This window comes from Alnus glutinosa, chromosome 12 (assembly GCF_958979055.1).
Source record: "Alnus glutinosa chromosome 12, dhAlnGlut1.1, whole genome shotgun sequence".
Taxonomy (NCBI): domain Eukaryota; kingdom Viridiplantae; phylum Streptophyta; class Magnoliopsida; order Fagales; family Betulaceae; genus Alnus; species Alnus glutinosa.
Window position 1 is genome coordinate 21,378,871 of NC_084897.1, and position 14,846 is coordinate 21,393,716.

Sequence of the window (14,846 nt, forward strand, 5' to 3'; positions counted from 1 at the left end):
TTTTCTAAATATTCATCTAAAATTAATCCCAGACCTACTCAGTTAATTAAAGACACAACCATGATAACATAAGCTCTCACTTTGGGAGTCTAAAATCCTCTCTCTCTCTCTCTCTCTCTCTCTCTCTCTCTCTCTCTCTCATAGACACACGTAATACTAAAACTTGATAATATAAACAAAACAAAATAAAGGAAAAATATTCATTGGTATATTTAATGCAAATGGGGTTGGGTTTAGCTGTGTTGGTTAAGGATTAATTGGCTAACTTAGGTGTTGTAAAAAATACGGATCAAAGTCTATTACAATTTTTTCGATGGTTCAGATTTAATTATATTCTCTCCTTCTCATGGAAATCTCAAAATTAAATATAGACGGTTAAAAAACATCAAAAGACCTACTGTAATTTTTTACAGAACATAGCCAAATCCATTACAATATTATGGTCCATTTTGTTGCTAATGTCATACACATTCAGGAGGGGTCCTGCATGTGGGAAATTAATTAAACAAGAGCATGAGAATCGATCACGACCTAATGAGAACCAAAGACCTAATGAGAATCGATTAACTAGAACATGCATGCAGTACTTTCTTTTTTAATTTTTTGTAAAATTATTTGTTTTTTTAAACCGTAGATTATTTTTTAAATTCACAATTCACTCTTGATCAGCTGCCTCCAAAGTTTAGCCTTAATAACAAAGAAAAATAGGGTGATAATTAATTAAGAATATGTGAAATCAAGGGTATTTATCCAACAAAATAAAATGGGGGGATATGGACAATTAACTTACCCCAAAAGAAGAAACGAAAAAAAAAGTCCAAGATTTCGATATATGCTAATTTTCTGTGTTCATACCAACAAACACTTCACATGATTGCAGTTCCTAACATTTAGCTAGCCGCGCAAAAGTCCCATCACCATGCAAGTAGTACGTACTCTGTCTGTGTGTATGAAAGAGAGAGAGAGAGACAGACAGACGGACAGATCGAGAGAAAGAGGGGGGAAGGTGTGACGAAGCACTCAACATCTTGCACGGACAATTATTGTAATAGCTCCATCGATGTTTGGATAAGCATTAATTCTGAGTTTCCTTTTTTTTTTTTTTTTTTTCCTTTTACTTCTTCTTCAAGCTTCGTTGGGTACGTAATTAATTACTAATTAGAAAGCTTGGAAAGTAACAGTGTGCAAGATTAGAAGACGACAACATGAAGCATGCATACACATGATTTGTAAACCATGCTATGATAGGTAGCAAATAATATAAGAGCATGTTTCACAACATAATGTCAGATGACCACTACCTAACAATTTGTTAATCTAATTTGTGATGATTTATACATTTTTGTTCAGTTGTTGTATTTCATCCACCCTTAATTAGAAAGAAAAGAAAGAAAGAAAAAAAATTAATAATAAATTAAGCATGTCAATTCAACGAAGATGTATATGAGAAGGACATCAGAATGCAAAGAAGTATATATATATATATGAGAAATGCTTATTTCTGTTTTGGCATCCGTCTCCCGTACATTTTCGATGAGTTGGCATACTCCATCTATTGGGAATAATCCTGCTTGGCCCGGTCCACTTTCGGGAACTACAAGCCTCTGAGTTCACATTCGCTCGCTTGTGATCGTAGGTTCGTGGCCCATCAGATATGAACCTACAAGTACGAATACCTAGTAGCCTCGAGAAGATATTGTCTGGGACTGGAGCAATGGTCTATGGACTCGCTATACACGATCCTAAATATTTCGGAGTCGCACCCAGTCATTAGAAATCTGGGACTAAACTAATTCCAGATTCGTTGTCTGGAATCTTGCTTTAAGATTGTTAACGAAAGAATCTCGGTTTGAAAGGTAGAGAATCCCGAGTTAAGGCCTTACTCTGGTCTAGGTCAAAGAATAAAGAACATGAAACCCTAATGCAATGAGGGTTCTAATCATTTAGCCTATAAATAGGCTTATGCCTCAGGTATGAGAAACAGACTGAATTGTTGCGCCAAAACCTACTTTTCACTAAAATACTAACTTAGACATCAGAGTGATGAATGTAGGCCACCCCGATGTGTTCTTTTGACATTATTTGTTTTGCAGTAATCTGGATACTTGAAGAACATCGAAGGGTGCATTATCTAGGCCATTCCAGAAACTGTACCAATACCATCCACCCTTAATTAAAAAAAAAAAAAAAAAAAAACACCCACAAATGGTGAATGAAACATGTCAACTCAGCAAAGATGCATGCGAGATAGACGTCAGAACGCAAAGAAGTATATATATATATATATATATATATATATATATATATATAAGAAATGCGTAGTTATATTCTAGCGTCCATCCCGTTTATATTTTTGTTAAAGTTTGCATATTGTATCTACCCTTAATTAAAAAGAAAAAAACACTAATAACAAAATAAAATATGCTAATTCAATAAAAATATAAGCAAGATGAACGTCTGAATATAAAAAAGTACTTAGATATTCATGAAGGAAAGCTCTATCAAGAACAAACTTATATTAACATGACACAGATTGAGTGTAAAATTAAGAAACATGTAGAGGTAGGCAGCTAATAGTACAGGCTAAACCATGTTGATGTTATTATTGGTTAGGTCCATCTCATTTTCAGCAAATGCATATATTTTTTAATTTTTTAATTTTTTTTTTTTTGTTATATATATTTAACCTTTGGTAATCATTGATAAAAGAGTCGTACGATACCATCATCCCTAAAAGCAACGCCCACAAAGACCAAAAGGCCCCTTAATTTCACTCAAATGTCGACAACATTCCTACACAGTCTGACCACTCGGAAAATACGAAGCTAGTGCACGTGAATAGCAGAATTTTTGTATTATTGTCGGGTCCTTTTCGAGAACGATTCGATCAGTGCTCGCCCGTGACAGATAAGGTTATTTTGGTCAATCAAGGGTTTAGGGCGGCTTAAAAAGCAAAAGTGGCAGTTTTGGTATTTTAGTTTGCAATAAGTGGTATTTTTGGAAGATAAGTGCTTCTATAAAAAAATATCGCCAGATAGGACAAATTTTCAACTAGAAGGTCTCGTCGGCCAGAAATCACTAAAATAAATCAGATCGTGGGGACACAAAATAATTATATGCCTAAATGACCCCTAGGGTTATAAAAATCGTCCAAAAACATAATTTTTTAATAACTTTTTTAAGAAATACACGTAAGTCCCTTAAACTCTCTTAAACTACTTCACTGTCATTGTTTTCATAAATTCTCAATTCTGTCAATCTTTCTCTTAAACTACCGAAAAATATTAATGTCCTTCTTAATAACAAAATTGCCCTTTATAAAATTTTTAATTTTTTTTAAAAAATCTAACATAACAAAAAGTTATAAAAAAATCAAAAAATTAAAAATTAAAACGTGTTTTTCTTTCTTTCTTTTTTTGTTTTTTTTTTTTTTAATTTTTTTAATTTAATTTTCAGTTTATTCTTTTTTTTAAAAAAATCGCTCTTTTTCATATTTTCCTTCGTTTTTCTTAATTTTTTTTAATTTTTTTTTTATAGTTTCTATTTTTTTTTTTTTTTTTTAGTTTTAGTTTTTTTAGTTTTTTTTTTTATTATCTTAGGGTATAAGGATTTTCTTTTTGTTTTATTTTTATTTTTTATCCTAGTGGCATAATTTTATTTTTAATTCGTGTCATTTATTTGACGAAAAAGTAAAAGGGAGGTTGAAAATTAGATTTGACACGAAAGTCGAGTTTCAAAATAGAAAATCATGAAATCAGAAACTTGATTTTAAAGTCATGTTAAGAAAATTTAAGATCCATATATATATATATATATATATATATATCACATTATGGAGAGAATTCTGTCTCATCTTTTTGAACATTTAAAATATTCTTATTATAAAAACAATAATAATATTATAAAGAAACAATAAAAATAAAAGAAAAAAGTACTAATATGAGTTTATTTCTCATTCAAATATGAGATTACGTACGTGCCTAAAGCTCATGTACTTCCAAAAAGAAAAAAGAAAAAAAAAGAATGGTATTTTCTCTTTAGAATGAATTATGGACATTTGGACCAACATCTACCACACATGATTTTTAGTCAATAATTAATGATTTTGGGATGGAAAAATTAATGTATAATTCCAAATGAAAGGAAGTCAAAACTAAGAAATTTATTTGACCTAAGTTCTAAGTCCTATATACATATTACATCATGATAAGAACTACACAAGAAATTCATAAAGACCATAAGGCCAATGTGGGGCACTAGTCTTGAGGAATAGTCTCACTCAAGCTGAAGAGCTTTCAAGAATTATAATTAGATGGAAGCTTAATTAAAAACAAAATAAATAAATAGACATTGATTGAGGCAATGAGGGGGGAAAATGGCATGCATTTGACAGAAATAGAACATGATAATCTTAAAGAGAGCTTAACTAAACAAGATTTGCCAACTGATCAAAGATAATTAAGATTTTAAGCTTATTTGAGTTTAGTAATTAGCTAGTTAACTAATTAAACAAGATTTGTTTCAATGCTTGTTTTCTAAAAACGCACAAAAAAATCAACTTTTGGATCAATAAGGGCTTGAAAAAAATAAAAATTAATGACTAATTTTCACTACCGCGTCATTTTATTTATATAATAATCGACTAAATAATTTTTTTATTTTTTATTTTTTTAAAAAAATTAAAAATAAAAAGACATCTTTTCAAAACACGAAGGTCCCCCCATCTGCTCTGACATCCTGTGACTATTTCTGATTTGCTCAAGCAACAAGATTAGAAGGGCATTCCCGTAAATACCGAACATGGTTAGGGGCATATATCTGTCGCCCCATCCAACAGTGCCTTAATAAAAGCATATTACATATATATATATATATATATATTCAATTATCCATACAAGGCCAAAGAAGACCAGGTTCTTGTGTTCATCATATCTCGTGGCAGCAAGAACTCTCTTTCTCCACCAGAAATGAAGGAGAATTTCCTGGTTTTTGTCTTCCTATAGCTGCAACAAATCCCCTCTTTTCTGTTTTTTAATTTGTTTTGTTTTTTTTATTTATCATTTTATACACAATCTTCCCATAGAGCAGCAGCAAGAACAATAAAAGAGAGAAAGAAACAAGAGAGTTTGGAAAGGAGAGAAAGACAAGAGACAAAAAAGGTTTCAATAATAGCCGCTACCTCTTTTTTATCCTTTTCTTCCTTCAATGTCAAATATCACAGGTGGCGATGGTGGGAGCTTCTCTTCAGGCAATACTGGCGGAGAAGAAGTTCAACAACAGCAAGAGCTGCTGAATCACTTCAACCACAGCAGCAATGGCTCCACCGCTAAACAACAGCAGCCTCCAACTGTTAAGAAGAAAAGAAACCAGCCAGGAACACCAGGTCTTTTATTTTCAGTATTTCTCCTTTCCTTTCTTTTCTTTTTTTCTTTTTTTTTTTTAAAAAAATATCAGCTGGGAAAAATAGAAACTTCCTGGCTTTTACATGCTTAATGCTTGATTTTAATTTCAAAATAGTCCTTTTAGTGCATGATTTGATCCAAAGGTCAAATGGGTTTTCGAGAGTTAAAGTTTTTGGCTGCCTTTTACATGCTAACTTATAATCTTTCTGAATGAAAGGACCAAAAGAAAGGCTGTGGATCAGAAAGATTCCAGTCAGTTCAAGGTAGCCATGAAGTAGGTTAATTTTCCAACTTTCCTTTTTTCTTTTCGTTTTTTTCTTTTTTTTTTTTCTTCTGGGTGCCACAAAAATGGGGAATTATTGATGTCTAAGTAGTTGAACGGGGTTCAATTATTGACTTGGGATTACAATCATTGTAGCAAACTGTTTGCTTGCCTTGGCCGCCCTCCTCCTTTTTCTTTATATATTTTTGTTTTTGACTGTTTGAGGTAAAGAAATGCATATATATCCTTAATTATTTCAACTTTTTTTTTTTTTTTTTTTCATTTTCATAAGCTTGATGCATGCCACCAGCCAAAAATTTTCAAGAATTCAATTGAGAAAGCATGGAAAAATAATCCTCCTAAAGTTATAAAAGCATGAAGCCAGCTAACAAATTAAATAAAAATAAAAATAAAAACTTCAACTTTTCCATTGCATTTCTTATATTTTAATTGGTTCCATGGAAACCAATGAAAAGATTTGAAGGACATTAATTATTTAATTATCGTTTTATATATATATATATATATAAAATTAATCTATGTGCATGCAGACCCAACAGCTGAAGTCATCGCTCTATCACCGACCGCCCTTATGGCTACAAACAGATTTGTATGCGAGATTTGCAAAAAGGGGTTCCAAAGGGACCAAAACCTTCAACTGCATCGGCGAGGCCACAATCTGCCATGGAAGCTTAAGCAAAGAACCAGCACCGAAATCAGGAAGCGGGTCTATGTTTGCCCCGAGGCTTCATGCGTCCATCACAACCCGGCCCGTGCATTAGGCGATCTTACTGGGATTAAGAAGCATTTCTGCCGAAAACATGGTGAGAAAAAATGGAAATGTGAGAAATGCTCCAAGAAGTACGCCGTTCAATCTGATTGGAAAGCTCATTTGAAGACCTGTGGCACTAGAGAATACAAGTGCGACTGTGGCACCATCTTCTCCAGGTTCAATTCTTACTCCAACTATATATCTATATATATTTTACTTTTATGAAATGAGAAACGCTATTTAGTAGATTGTTATACAACTGTCATCTATATGACTGCTATCAAATATCACGTCATCCCAGTCGTATATCATTATACTGAATAACGTACATTAATCTTACAAAATTGCTTGTGCATGAACAATTTGAACCTTTCACGAGATCTTTGATTAACTCATGTGGTTAATTGGATTATGCAGATTGTCTAAGAATATAGTTTTTGTTTCTTAGTAAGATCTAGACTTTTTCGTGTAAAAAGTGCTAGCTTTACTTAAAGTCTTAGTTTGACTAAACACCTTAATTAATAAAGCTGTTTAAGCTGAGGTCCTAATCTTTCATTTGATTTAATTATCATAGGGTTATATTATATATACAATAAAGTTGATACCTTAAAATAATAATAAGTTCATCTTAGAGCACTCGTAACAATATATATATATATATATAAATTCTTTAAATTTAGGGAATTGAACTACTTTTTACTTTCCTATTCAAATACACTCCACAATAGGGACAAAATCCTCTCCATTTCATAGTCGGGATATATTTATATTAGACATTCATCCCCTAACCATCTCTTACAAATCTTCATATAACAAAGTTTCAAATCTACCATCGAATTTCAAATTCAATTGTGAATTTTTAAAATGAGATGGGTTGGGGATGGATTGTATCATTTTCTTATATTAAAAGTTTGTGCATATAACAATGTATATAATTTTATATCATATAACTTTTTTAAAAGACGTGCTAAGTGCTAACATTGACTTTGTATAAAACGTAAAATGTGCCAACTTTAAATCTGGCCCATGAAAATGATACTATCAATTTCATTTGAAATAGAGAAGATCCTATTCGATTTCCATAATAACTTCCCTTATCATTTCTCTATAATATTTAAATATTCTTTTACATCAATGTTAGGAGAAAAAAAAAAAAAAAGAAGAAGAAGAAAGAGAAAGCATTTTTTTTTTCCCCGAATAAATTAAGGATAAGGGAAGCTAAAGTGTTTCCCTAAATCTTGTATACCAGTACTAGTGTAACTTTCCCTTGGTTTAGGAAATGGAAGGAGAATCTTCTTAACGAGGGTTTTTGAAGATTTTTCTTAACTTTAAAAAAGGAAAATAGGTATAGAAAAAAAGATATGATATGTTAAATCACCGCTTATCTCAAAAACTTAAGCTGATAGGAAAATATATATTTTAATTATTTAATCAATACTCACTCCTCCTTACCTTCACATGTAGGTTCAAACTCCATTTCAACATGTGAAATATTTAATCGAAATATGGGTAAATAACTGAGACAAAGTGCGAACTCATGAACTTTGACTTTGATTTCATGTTAAATTATCACATATTTCAAAAGCTTAAACTGATAGGAATAGATAAATTTAATCATTTAATCAATACTTTTAACATGTTATATATCCTTACTCGGTCCTTTTCTTATTCTTAATTCTCTGGCTACTGACGTGAATCGACAATGCCATGTAGCATGAAAGAATATCTACAAAAAAGTTGCTCTTAATGACAAGAGAATACAAACGAGGAATTAATGACAAAAAGAGAAAAGAAAAAGAAATGAACTCGTAATTATCAGGAATATCTCTCTCTCTCTCTCTCTCTCTCTCTCTCTCTTAACGTACTGCTTCGCTGTTATGCAGGAGAGATAGCTTCATCACTCACAGAGCCTTCTGTGATGCCCTATCTGATGAAAACAACAAAGCAAAGCAAGGATTATTGTCAACCATGGGATCAAACTTACAAGGCCAAGTCTCCGATCTCATCTCCTCAATGCCCATCAACAATAACAATCCGAGATCATCAAGTAGTGGAACTTCCGGATTCGACCAAACTGATGCCAAGGCTCCTGTACTATCGTTGCCTCCAAAACCCATGAACAATATGACTGCAGGAAATCTCTTTAGCAATCCAAGAAGCCTTTCTTCTTCCTCCTCTCATTCCCTTCCACCCACCATGAATTCTTCAAGCATTTTCGACGGAAACGGACACCTATTCCCCGGCTCCGCCCTCATGTCGGCGACGGCTTTGTTGCAGAAAGCGGCTCAAATGGGCGCAACGGCAAGTACTGCGAGTGGCATGAACCGTCCACTAATGCCGAACAGCTTTGTTACAAGCCTGGCACCGCCATCTTTTGGTGCAATGCAGCCCCAAATGAATGATCGTGATCAACCGTTCGCAAACCAGTTCATCCAAAAAGGCGGCCAACACGAAATTTCATCGCAGTTTCTGCATGCGAATGGGATGCTTGATAACTTGGGAATGTCCAATATGGAAATGTTGAACGGTCTACTGGACCAAAACAATTCACTATTGATGAAGAACATGAAGCATGACAGCAGCAACGGTAACATTAGCGCGTTGCATGGGGGAAATTCAAATGGCGGTGCTAATGGAGCAACGGTAAGTAGGGATAATATGACGACTGTGGATTTCTTGGGGCTTGGAGGAGGAGCAAGGCGTGGGAATTCTTATGAAAAGCAGCAGCAACAAAAGCACAAAGAAATGGGGTTTGAAGGAATTGGCCAAAGAATTCAGGGATTGAGTCACTTTCAGCAACAACCATTCATGGAAAAATCCATATGGGATGTTTAAGAGTACTCTTAAACATTGTTTTTTTCAATCTCTTCAACACCGACTTCCAAGGAAAAAAAAAAACAAAAAGAAAATACTTAATTCCTAGTACTCCTTGATGTAATGAATTTTTCCCCTATATTTTCTTACGTCTATATTTTTGTTCCCAACTGACATTAGTCGTGGAAGAATTCTAGTGCCTTGCTAAAGAGTAATGAGGCATATTGAACCTCAGACGTACGTGATAAATATTTCAGAAAAAGATCGACGTCGACGATGAAGAAAAAGAAAAGAATTTAGAATGTTTTGAATTCGTAAGACCGAAACCGTTCAACATTTAAATGAGAGGTTTAGATATATGTTCCATTACTAACACTGAAAAAGATATAATTTATTTATTTTAATAGGAGTTATAGTATGTATAATCAAGGTTATTGAGTATTAATCTACGAGAAACTTTGAATGCATGTATCAATAAATGCCAGAAAACATGTTTCTGGCACTTAATTAGTGCCACTAATTAATGCAGTGTCTGAAAAGTTGCGATTACTAGCATATACGACATATGCCAGATTATCCTGACATATGTTTTTTGAGGAAGAGTTTGCTCTTTCTGGTGCATATATGCCCATGCCCCGGGAAGAGTTTGATATTCCTTGCACATGGATATACGTTAGGAAGCCAACAATTATATTTAATTAATTTGTACTAATCTCGTTGAACCAAGCTATATAATTTGAAAATCTATAAAATCGGTTTCCCTGATAAACAAAAAATCATACATTATACACAAATCTTGATAAACTAATTACTTAAACATGTTCTGATAAACAAATTCATAAACAAACTAAACATCATCCACAATTACTAAAAATGTTCTTATAAAAAAACTAAACATCATCCACCATAACATATCCTAATAAATTAAATTCTTAAACAAATCCTAATAAACAAATGAAACATCATTCACAATAACCATTAGTGATAAACAAATTAAACATCATAGATCCTTGATAAACTAAAACATTTGTTGTTCCCACAAAATGCTTCCTTTTAGTTTCTTTGTCATTCACTACTGAACTTTGGGAATTTCCAAAGTATTTCTCTAAAAGTTGGTTTCCAAGTGAGATGGTGACACATCACTTAAGAACCAACTTTTGGAAGAAAAAATAAAATAAAATCGGAAGTGTAGCATTTCTCTAATGCAACTTTACTCTAGTTTTACTCTCCATTAGTTTTTCCATAATTAAGCTAATGGAAAATCTTGAATAATATTTTCTTCCCATAAGCAAAAACGTATTTGGAAAACGGCGTTCGTTAGAGAATTGAAAAAATGGGAAACGTTTCCATAGCCATCAAGCCGTAAGGATTGTGTGTGTTCAGCGAGCAGCGAATTAACTCGTAAGATAAGATGGCTTCCCTCGAACAAAGGGTACTTCGTGTAAGAAAAGTACGCATGGTTTTGACAAAAGGACATGAGGTTATTAGAAAGCTTGGTTTCGATTCAAGATGGGTACAGTTGGTTTTGACATGTATTAGTATTGTATCTTACTTGGTTATCATCAATGGGAAATCTCATGGGCATATTATACCTAACATAAGCAAAAATACATTTGAAAAACGACGTTCGTTAGAGGATTGCAAAAGTGGGGAACGTTTTCAAATATGTGCAAGAAAAGTTTGAATTTTGATTATAGGTCTTACAAAAGGACAAGGGGTTATGGGGAAGCTTGGATTTAATCAAGATGGGTTTAGTTGGTAATTTTGACATCTATTAGTATTGTATCTTATGTGGTTATCATATGGGCAACTTCAAAGGACATATAATACCTAAGGAATTAGACAATGAGACTCTTTATCCCCTTACTTCTTATATTCTTTGTGTAGAGGCACTTAGCTCTCTCCCCCACTTGATAGAGTACAATATATGGTGCGTTAACAAGAGATTCAATTACTAAAAGAGGCTAGGGCCAAGGTTAAACCATTTTTTCTTTTTGCTAATGATAGTCTTATTCTTTGCAAAGCAAACTCATTATAATGGTGTAGAAATTTATAATTGTGTAGCAGGTGTTAGAAATTTATTAAAAGAAAAAAAGTGCATTAGGCTAGAAGCTCAATAAGGAGAAAACATCCATTTTTCCCGGTAATAATACCACTCATGAGGCAAAAGCACGTGTTGATACAGTTTTCTGGTAGGTGATGTTTCACTCTATAATTCCCCTGATGATTCGACTTTGTTGTTCACGATCTGCAAAGCAATGAACACTGTATCAGGGGGTGCCGGCAATCCCCCTCCGATGTTTGAGTCAGAGAGTATTGATTGTTATTTCAGAAAGACAGTGTGCTTAAAATAATTGAGTCTAGGGTTATACCTATTATAAATGTGTATTTATAGGCTTAGAGGTAGCAACAAACCTAACGGCTTGACCTAATATCATTTAGGACTTTAACTATGGGATGATCATGCATGGGTCTGGTGATCTACAACCTTTATGAGTGAAAAATTTCCCTAACAGTACAAATTCTTGAAATTGCTAGCTAGGTTCAATCCACTCAAAGTTATGACAAATACTTGGGGCTATCGGCTATGATTGGTAAATCCATAACCAAAACTTTTAAAAACATTAAGGACATGATTTGGAATAGAATGAACAACAGAAAGTTAAATTCTTATCCCAAACGGAAGAAAATTATATTAAAAGCAGTTATTCAAGCAATCTCTACATATGTCATGACTGCATGAGTGCATTTAAACTGCCTAAGATTTTGTGTCAGGACATTAACTTGATGATGCTCAAGTTCTGGTGGGATCAACATGAGAAAGATTGTTGAATTTATTGAATAAGCTAAGAAACGATAGGATTTTCAAAGATTCAAGGTGGCTTTGGATTTCGAGATTTAGAGAGTTTTAACAAGGCTTTTTTTTTTTTATGCAAGACAATGTTGGAGGTTTTTACTAATATGGAATCTTTTATTAGCTGCAAGAATTTTTAAAGCTAAGTGCTATCTAGATGGTAATCTTTTGGAAGCAAGTTTAGGCAAAAGACCTCATATGCTTGGAGAAGTATATATATATATATATATATATATATATGATAATTAAGCTGGTGATCTCCTCAAAGCAGGGCTTCAATGGAGGATAGAAGATGGTGCTCAAGTAAATGTCTGGACGGAAAAATGGCTGCCAACCCTTTCAAAATTTCGAAGTTAAAAAGGGAGCAAATCTTTTAGCAAGTCGCAAGACAATGCCACTGTCGAAGGAGAAGATACGAAACGACATATGTAGTACGAGCAAGAAGGTTAAAATTGTCAATTACGCAGTGGCACAAGGAAAAAAAAAATGTAAACCAAATGAACGAAAAGACAAAAATACCTCAAAAAAATCTTGAACTCTTTGCAATTCAGAAAGGGCCAAGCGGTAATTAACAAACTCAAAAGACTAAAATGCCCCGACAAAATACAAATATCTCCAAATTCACGTCAATTTTGGCCGGACACAAGGGGGACGTAGAGTGACATGTACCATTTAAACCAAATGAACGAAAAGACAAGAATACCTCAAAAAAATCTTGAACTCTTTGCAATTCAGAAAGGACCAAACGGTAATTAAAAAATCAAAAGACTAAAATGCCCCGACAAAATACAAATATCTCCAAATCCATGTCAATTTTGGCCGGATACAAGGGGGACGTGGAGTGACATGTACCATTACTTATATTATTTATATGATAAATGCTAGAGCATTTACTGTAATTCTTCTTGGATACTTATGTGTTAACTTGGCGAAAAAAAGAAATTAAAAAAAAAAAAAAATTAGAGAGAATCAATTACAAGCTATCGGTTTTTTTTTTTTTAATTATTATTATTATAATTAAAAAAATAGTGCAAAGTCAATACAGAAAGTCCCAAAAAGAATCACAGTAGATTCTTTAACATTTCTATTTTTATATAGCTTCAAGGATATGTATCAAATATCAATGAAAGTCTCTTATTGATTTTTTTTATTTTTTTATTTTTTCCAAAAAAAAAAAAAAAAGAACGATGGTTGGGGGAAGGAAACGGTGTCGTCCTAGAATGCTAAACCAAAAACAATGAGAACCACGAAAACAAGATAAGCATTATCACGGGAGTGAAAATCATTTGCACCGCCAATCAAATTCAATTACTTCACAAATCTCTTTCAAAATTTCTGCTTATTCACTACCCTCTATTTCCAAAGAATGAATAAACAACCCAAATTGTGCAACGTGGCACGCTGCTATTGGTCAGATACAGAATCTGTTGAAATGGTAAATGTACATTACCTTGAGTTGAGGATCATATCCCACGTACATGATGAGCAATGCCCACAACAAGAGATAGAAGCAAGATCGATATTGCTTAATTTGCAAGACTAGCACTACCATGTCCATGCATGCAAAAAACGTACATTTTCACCGGATTTTTATGACACATTCCTCCGGTGACCCAAAAAGGAGTGTTCATGAGGTGACAACCAGACCGGGACGGTCTCCGGCGGAACAATTTGCACCTCTAGAAGCAACGTTTAGGCGGCGGCTATTAGTTGGTCTTGGGTCAGCTTCTGTAGTAGCCGTTGGTGCAGATTTTGGTGGGATAACAAGTTTTCTTCTTGGGCTATCGCCGGAAAGTGGGAGGAACCTTAAGCTGGATTTGATTTATCCTATTGGAGGGTTCAGTCGTTGCGTTGAGACTAATGAAGGATTTGGTTAGTAACTTCTAATGTTCATATATATGTATATGTGTGTGTGTGATAATGTTGTCAAGAAAATGTCAATGATGCTTCTTTGATTTTTGTATTTGCTTTGCATATTACAGAATTTATATACCCAGCAAAATGGGTTGGAGATCAAACACTGTTATATCGAGCAGTGGAAAAAACAGAACTCGAACGAGCACTTGATCCACCTCCCATAAACACGGCCAAGTCCAACAACCGGCGGCGGGGTATTAGTGAACCGGTTGTTGCGTTTGGTCCGCCGGGCACGAGCGGCGAGCTCAATGTTAGCGTCATTGTGTCGACAGTTCCTCAAGACTTCTCGTAAGTACTCTGAATTTTTTGTTCATTTAGTATCGGAATATAAAGAACTTGCGTAGATTAATTTGTGACACCCCATTGTGGTAAATTGAAATTTGGAGCTAATCTTTTACATTTCTTTATAGAATTGAAGCGTTTGGAGGACCGAAGGAAGTGGGAGAAGCGGTGGTTCGGAGCATCACAGGGTCTAGCAGACGCCCTGATGTTAAAGGTTCATTGATAGAATCAAGTTTAAGAGAGGATCCTGTAAAGAATGTCAAATACTATGAGCTGGAATTCAGAGTTGAGAGCCCCTCCTTCCGCCGTCATAATATTGCCGTTTGTTGCTCTCGTGGTGGCAGGCTTTTTACTCTAAATGCTCAGGCACCGGAATCAGCATGGCCGGAGGTGAAATCAGACTTCCAGACAATTGCTCATTCATTTTATCTGACCTCCTGATAAGGAGAAATATAAGGAAAGCACTACAGTTTCTTTTCTTCCCTTTTTTTCTTTTTTATTTTTGGGTGAATAAAGCAGTACAGTTTCTTCCTTGAAAAATGA

The 14,846-nt window shown here is 33.9% G+C and overlaps 2 protein-coding genes across 3 annotated transcripts; both read left to right on the forward strand.

Annotated features, from left to right (window-relative positions):
- The first annotated feature begins 4,890 nt into the window (after positions 1-4,890).
- LOC133851593 (zinc finger protein GAI-ASSOCIATED FACTOR 1-like) lies at positions 4,891-9,420 on the forward strand. 2 transcript variants are annotated; one of them, XM_062288073.1, is made up of 4 exons: positions 5,245-5,383; positions 5,620-5,676; positions 6,216-6,612; positions 8,320-9,420. In XM_062288073.1, exons 3-4 carry the CDS (start codon positions 6,257-6,259, stop codon positions 9,269-9,271), a joined length of 1,308 nt encoding a protein of 435 aa, XP_062144057.1. In that variant the 5' UTR covers positions 5,245-5,383; positions 5,620-5,676; positions 6,216-6,256; the 3' UTR covers positions 9,272-9,420. The 2 variants fall into 2 exon arrangements, with proteins under 2 accessions (XP_062144056.1, XP_062144057.1); XM_062288072.1 differs by lacking the exon at positions 5,620-5,676 and having other exon boundaries at positions 4,891-5,383.
- A 4,073-nt stretch (positions 9,421-13,493) lies between these two features.
- LOC133851466 (psbP domain-containing protein 7, chloroplastic) lies at positions 13,494-14,843 on the forward strand. Its single transcript, XM_062287902.1, has 3 exons — positions 13,494-13,976; positions 14,087-14,309; positions 14,432-14,843. Exons 1-3 carry the CDS (start codon positions 13,655-13,657, stop codon positions 14,742-14,744), a joined length of 858 nt encoding a protein of 285 aa, XP_062143886.1. The 5' UTR covers positions 13,494-13,654; the 3' UTR covers positions 14,745-14,843.
- The last annotated feature ends 3 nt before the right edge of the window (positions 14,844-14,846 follow it).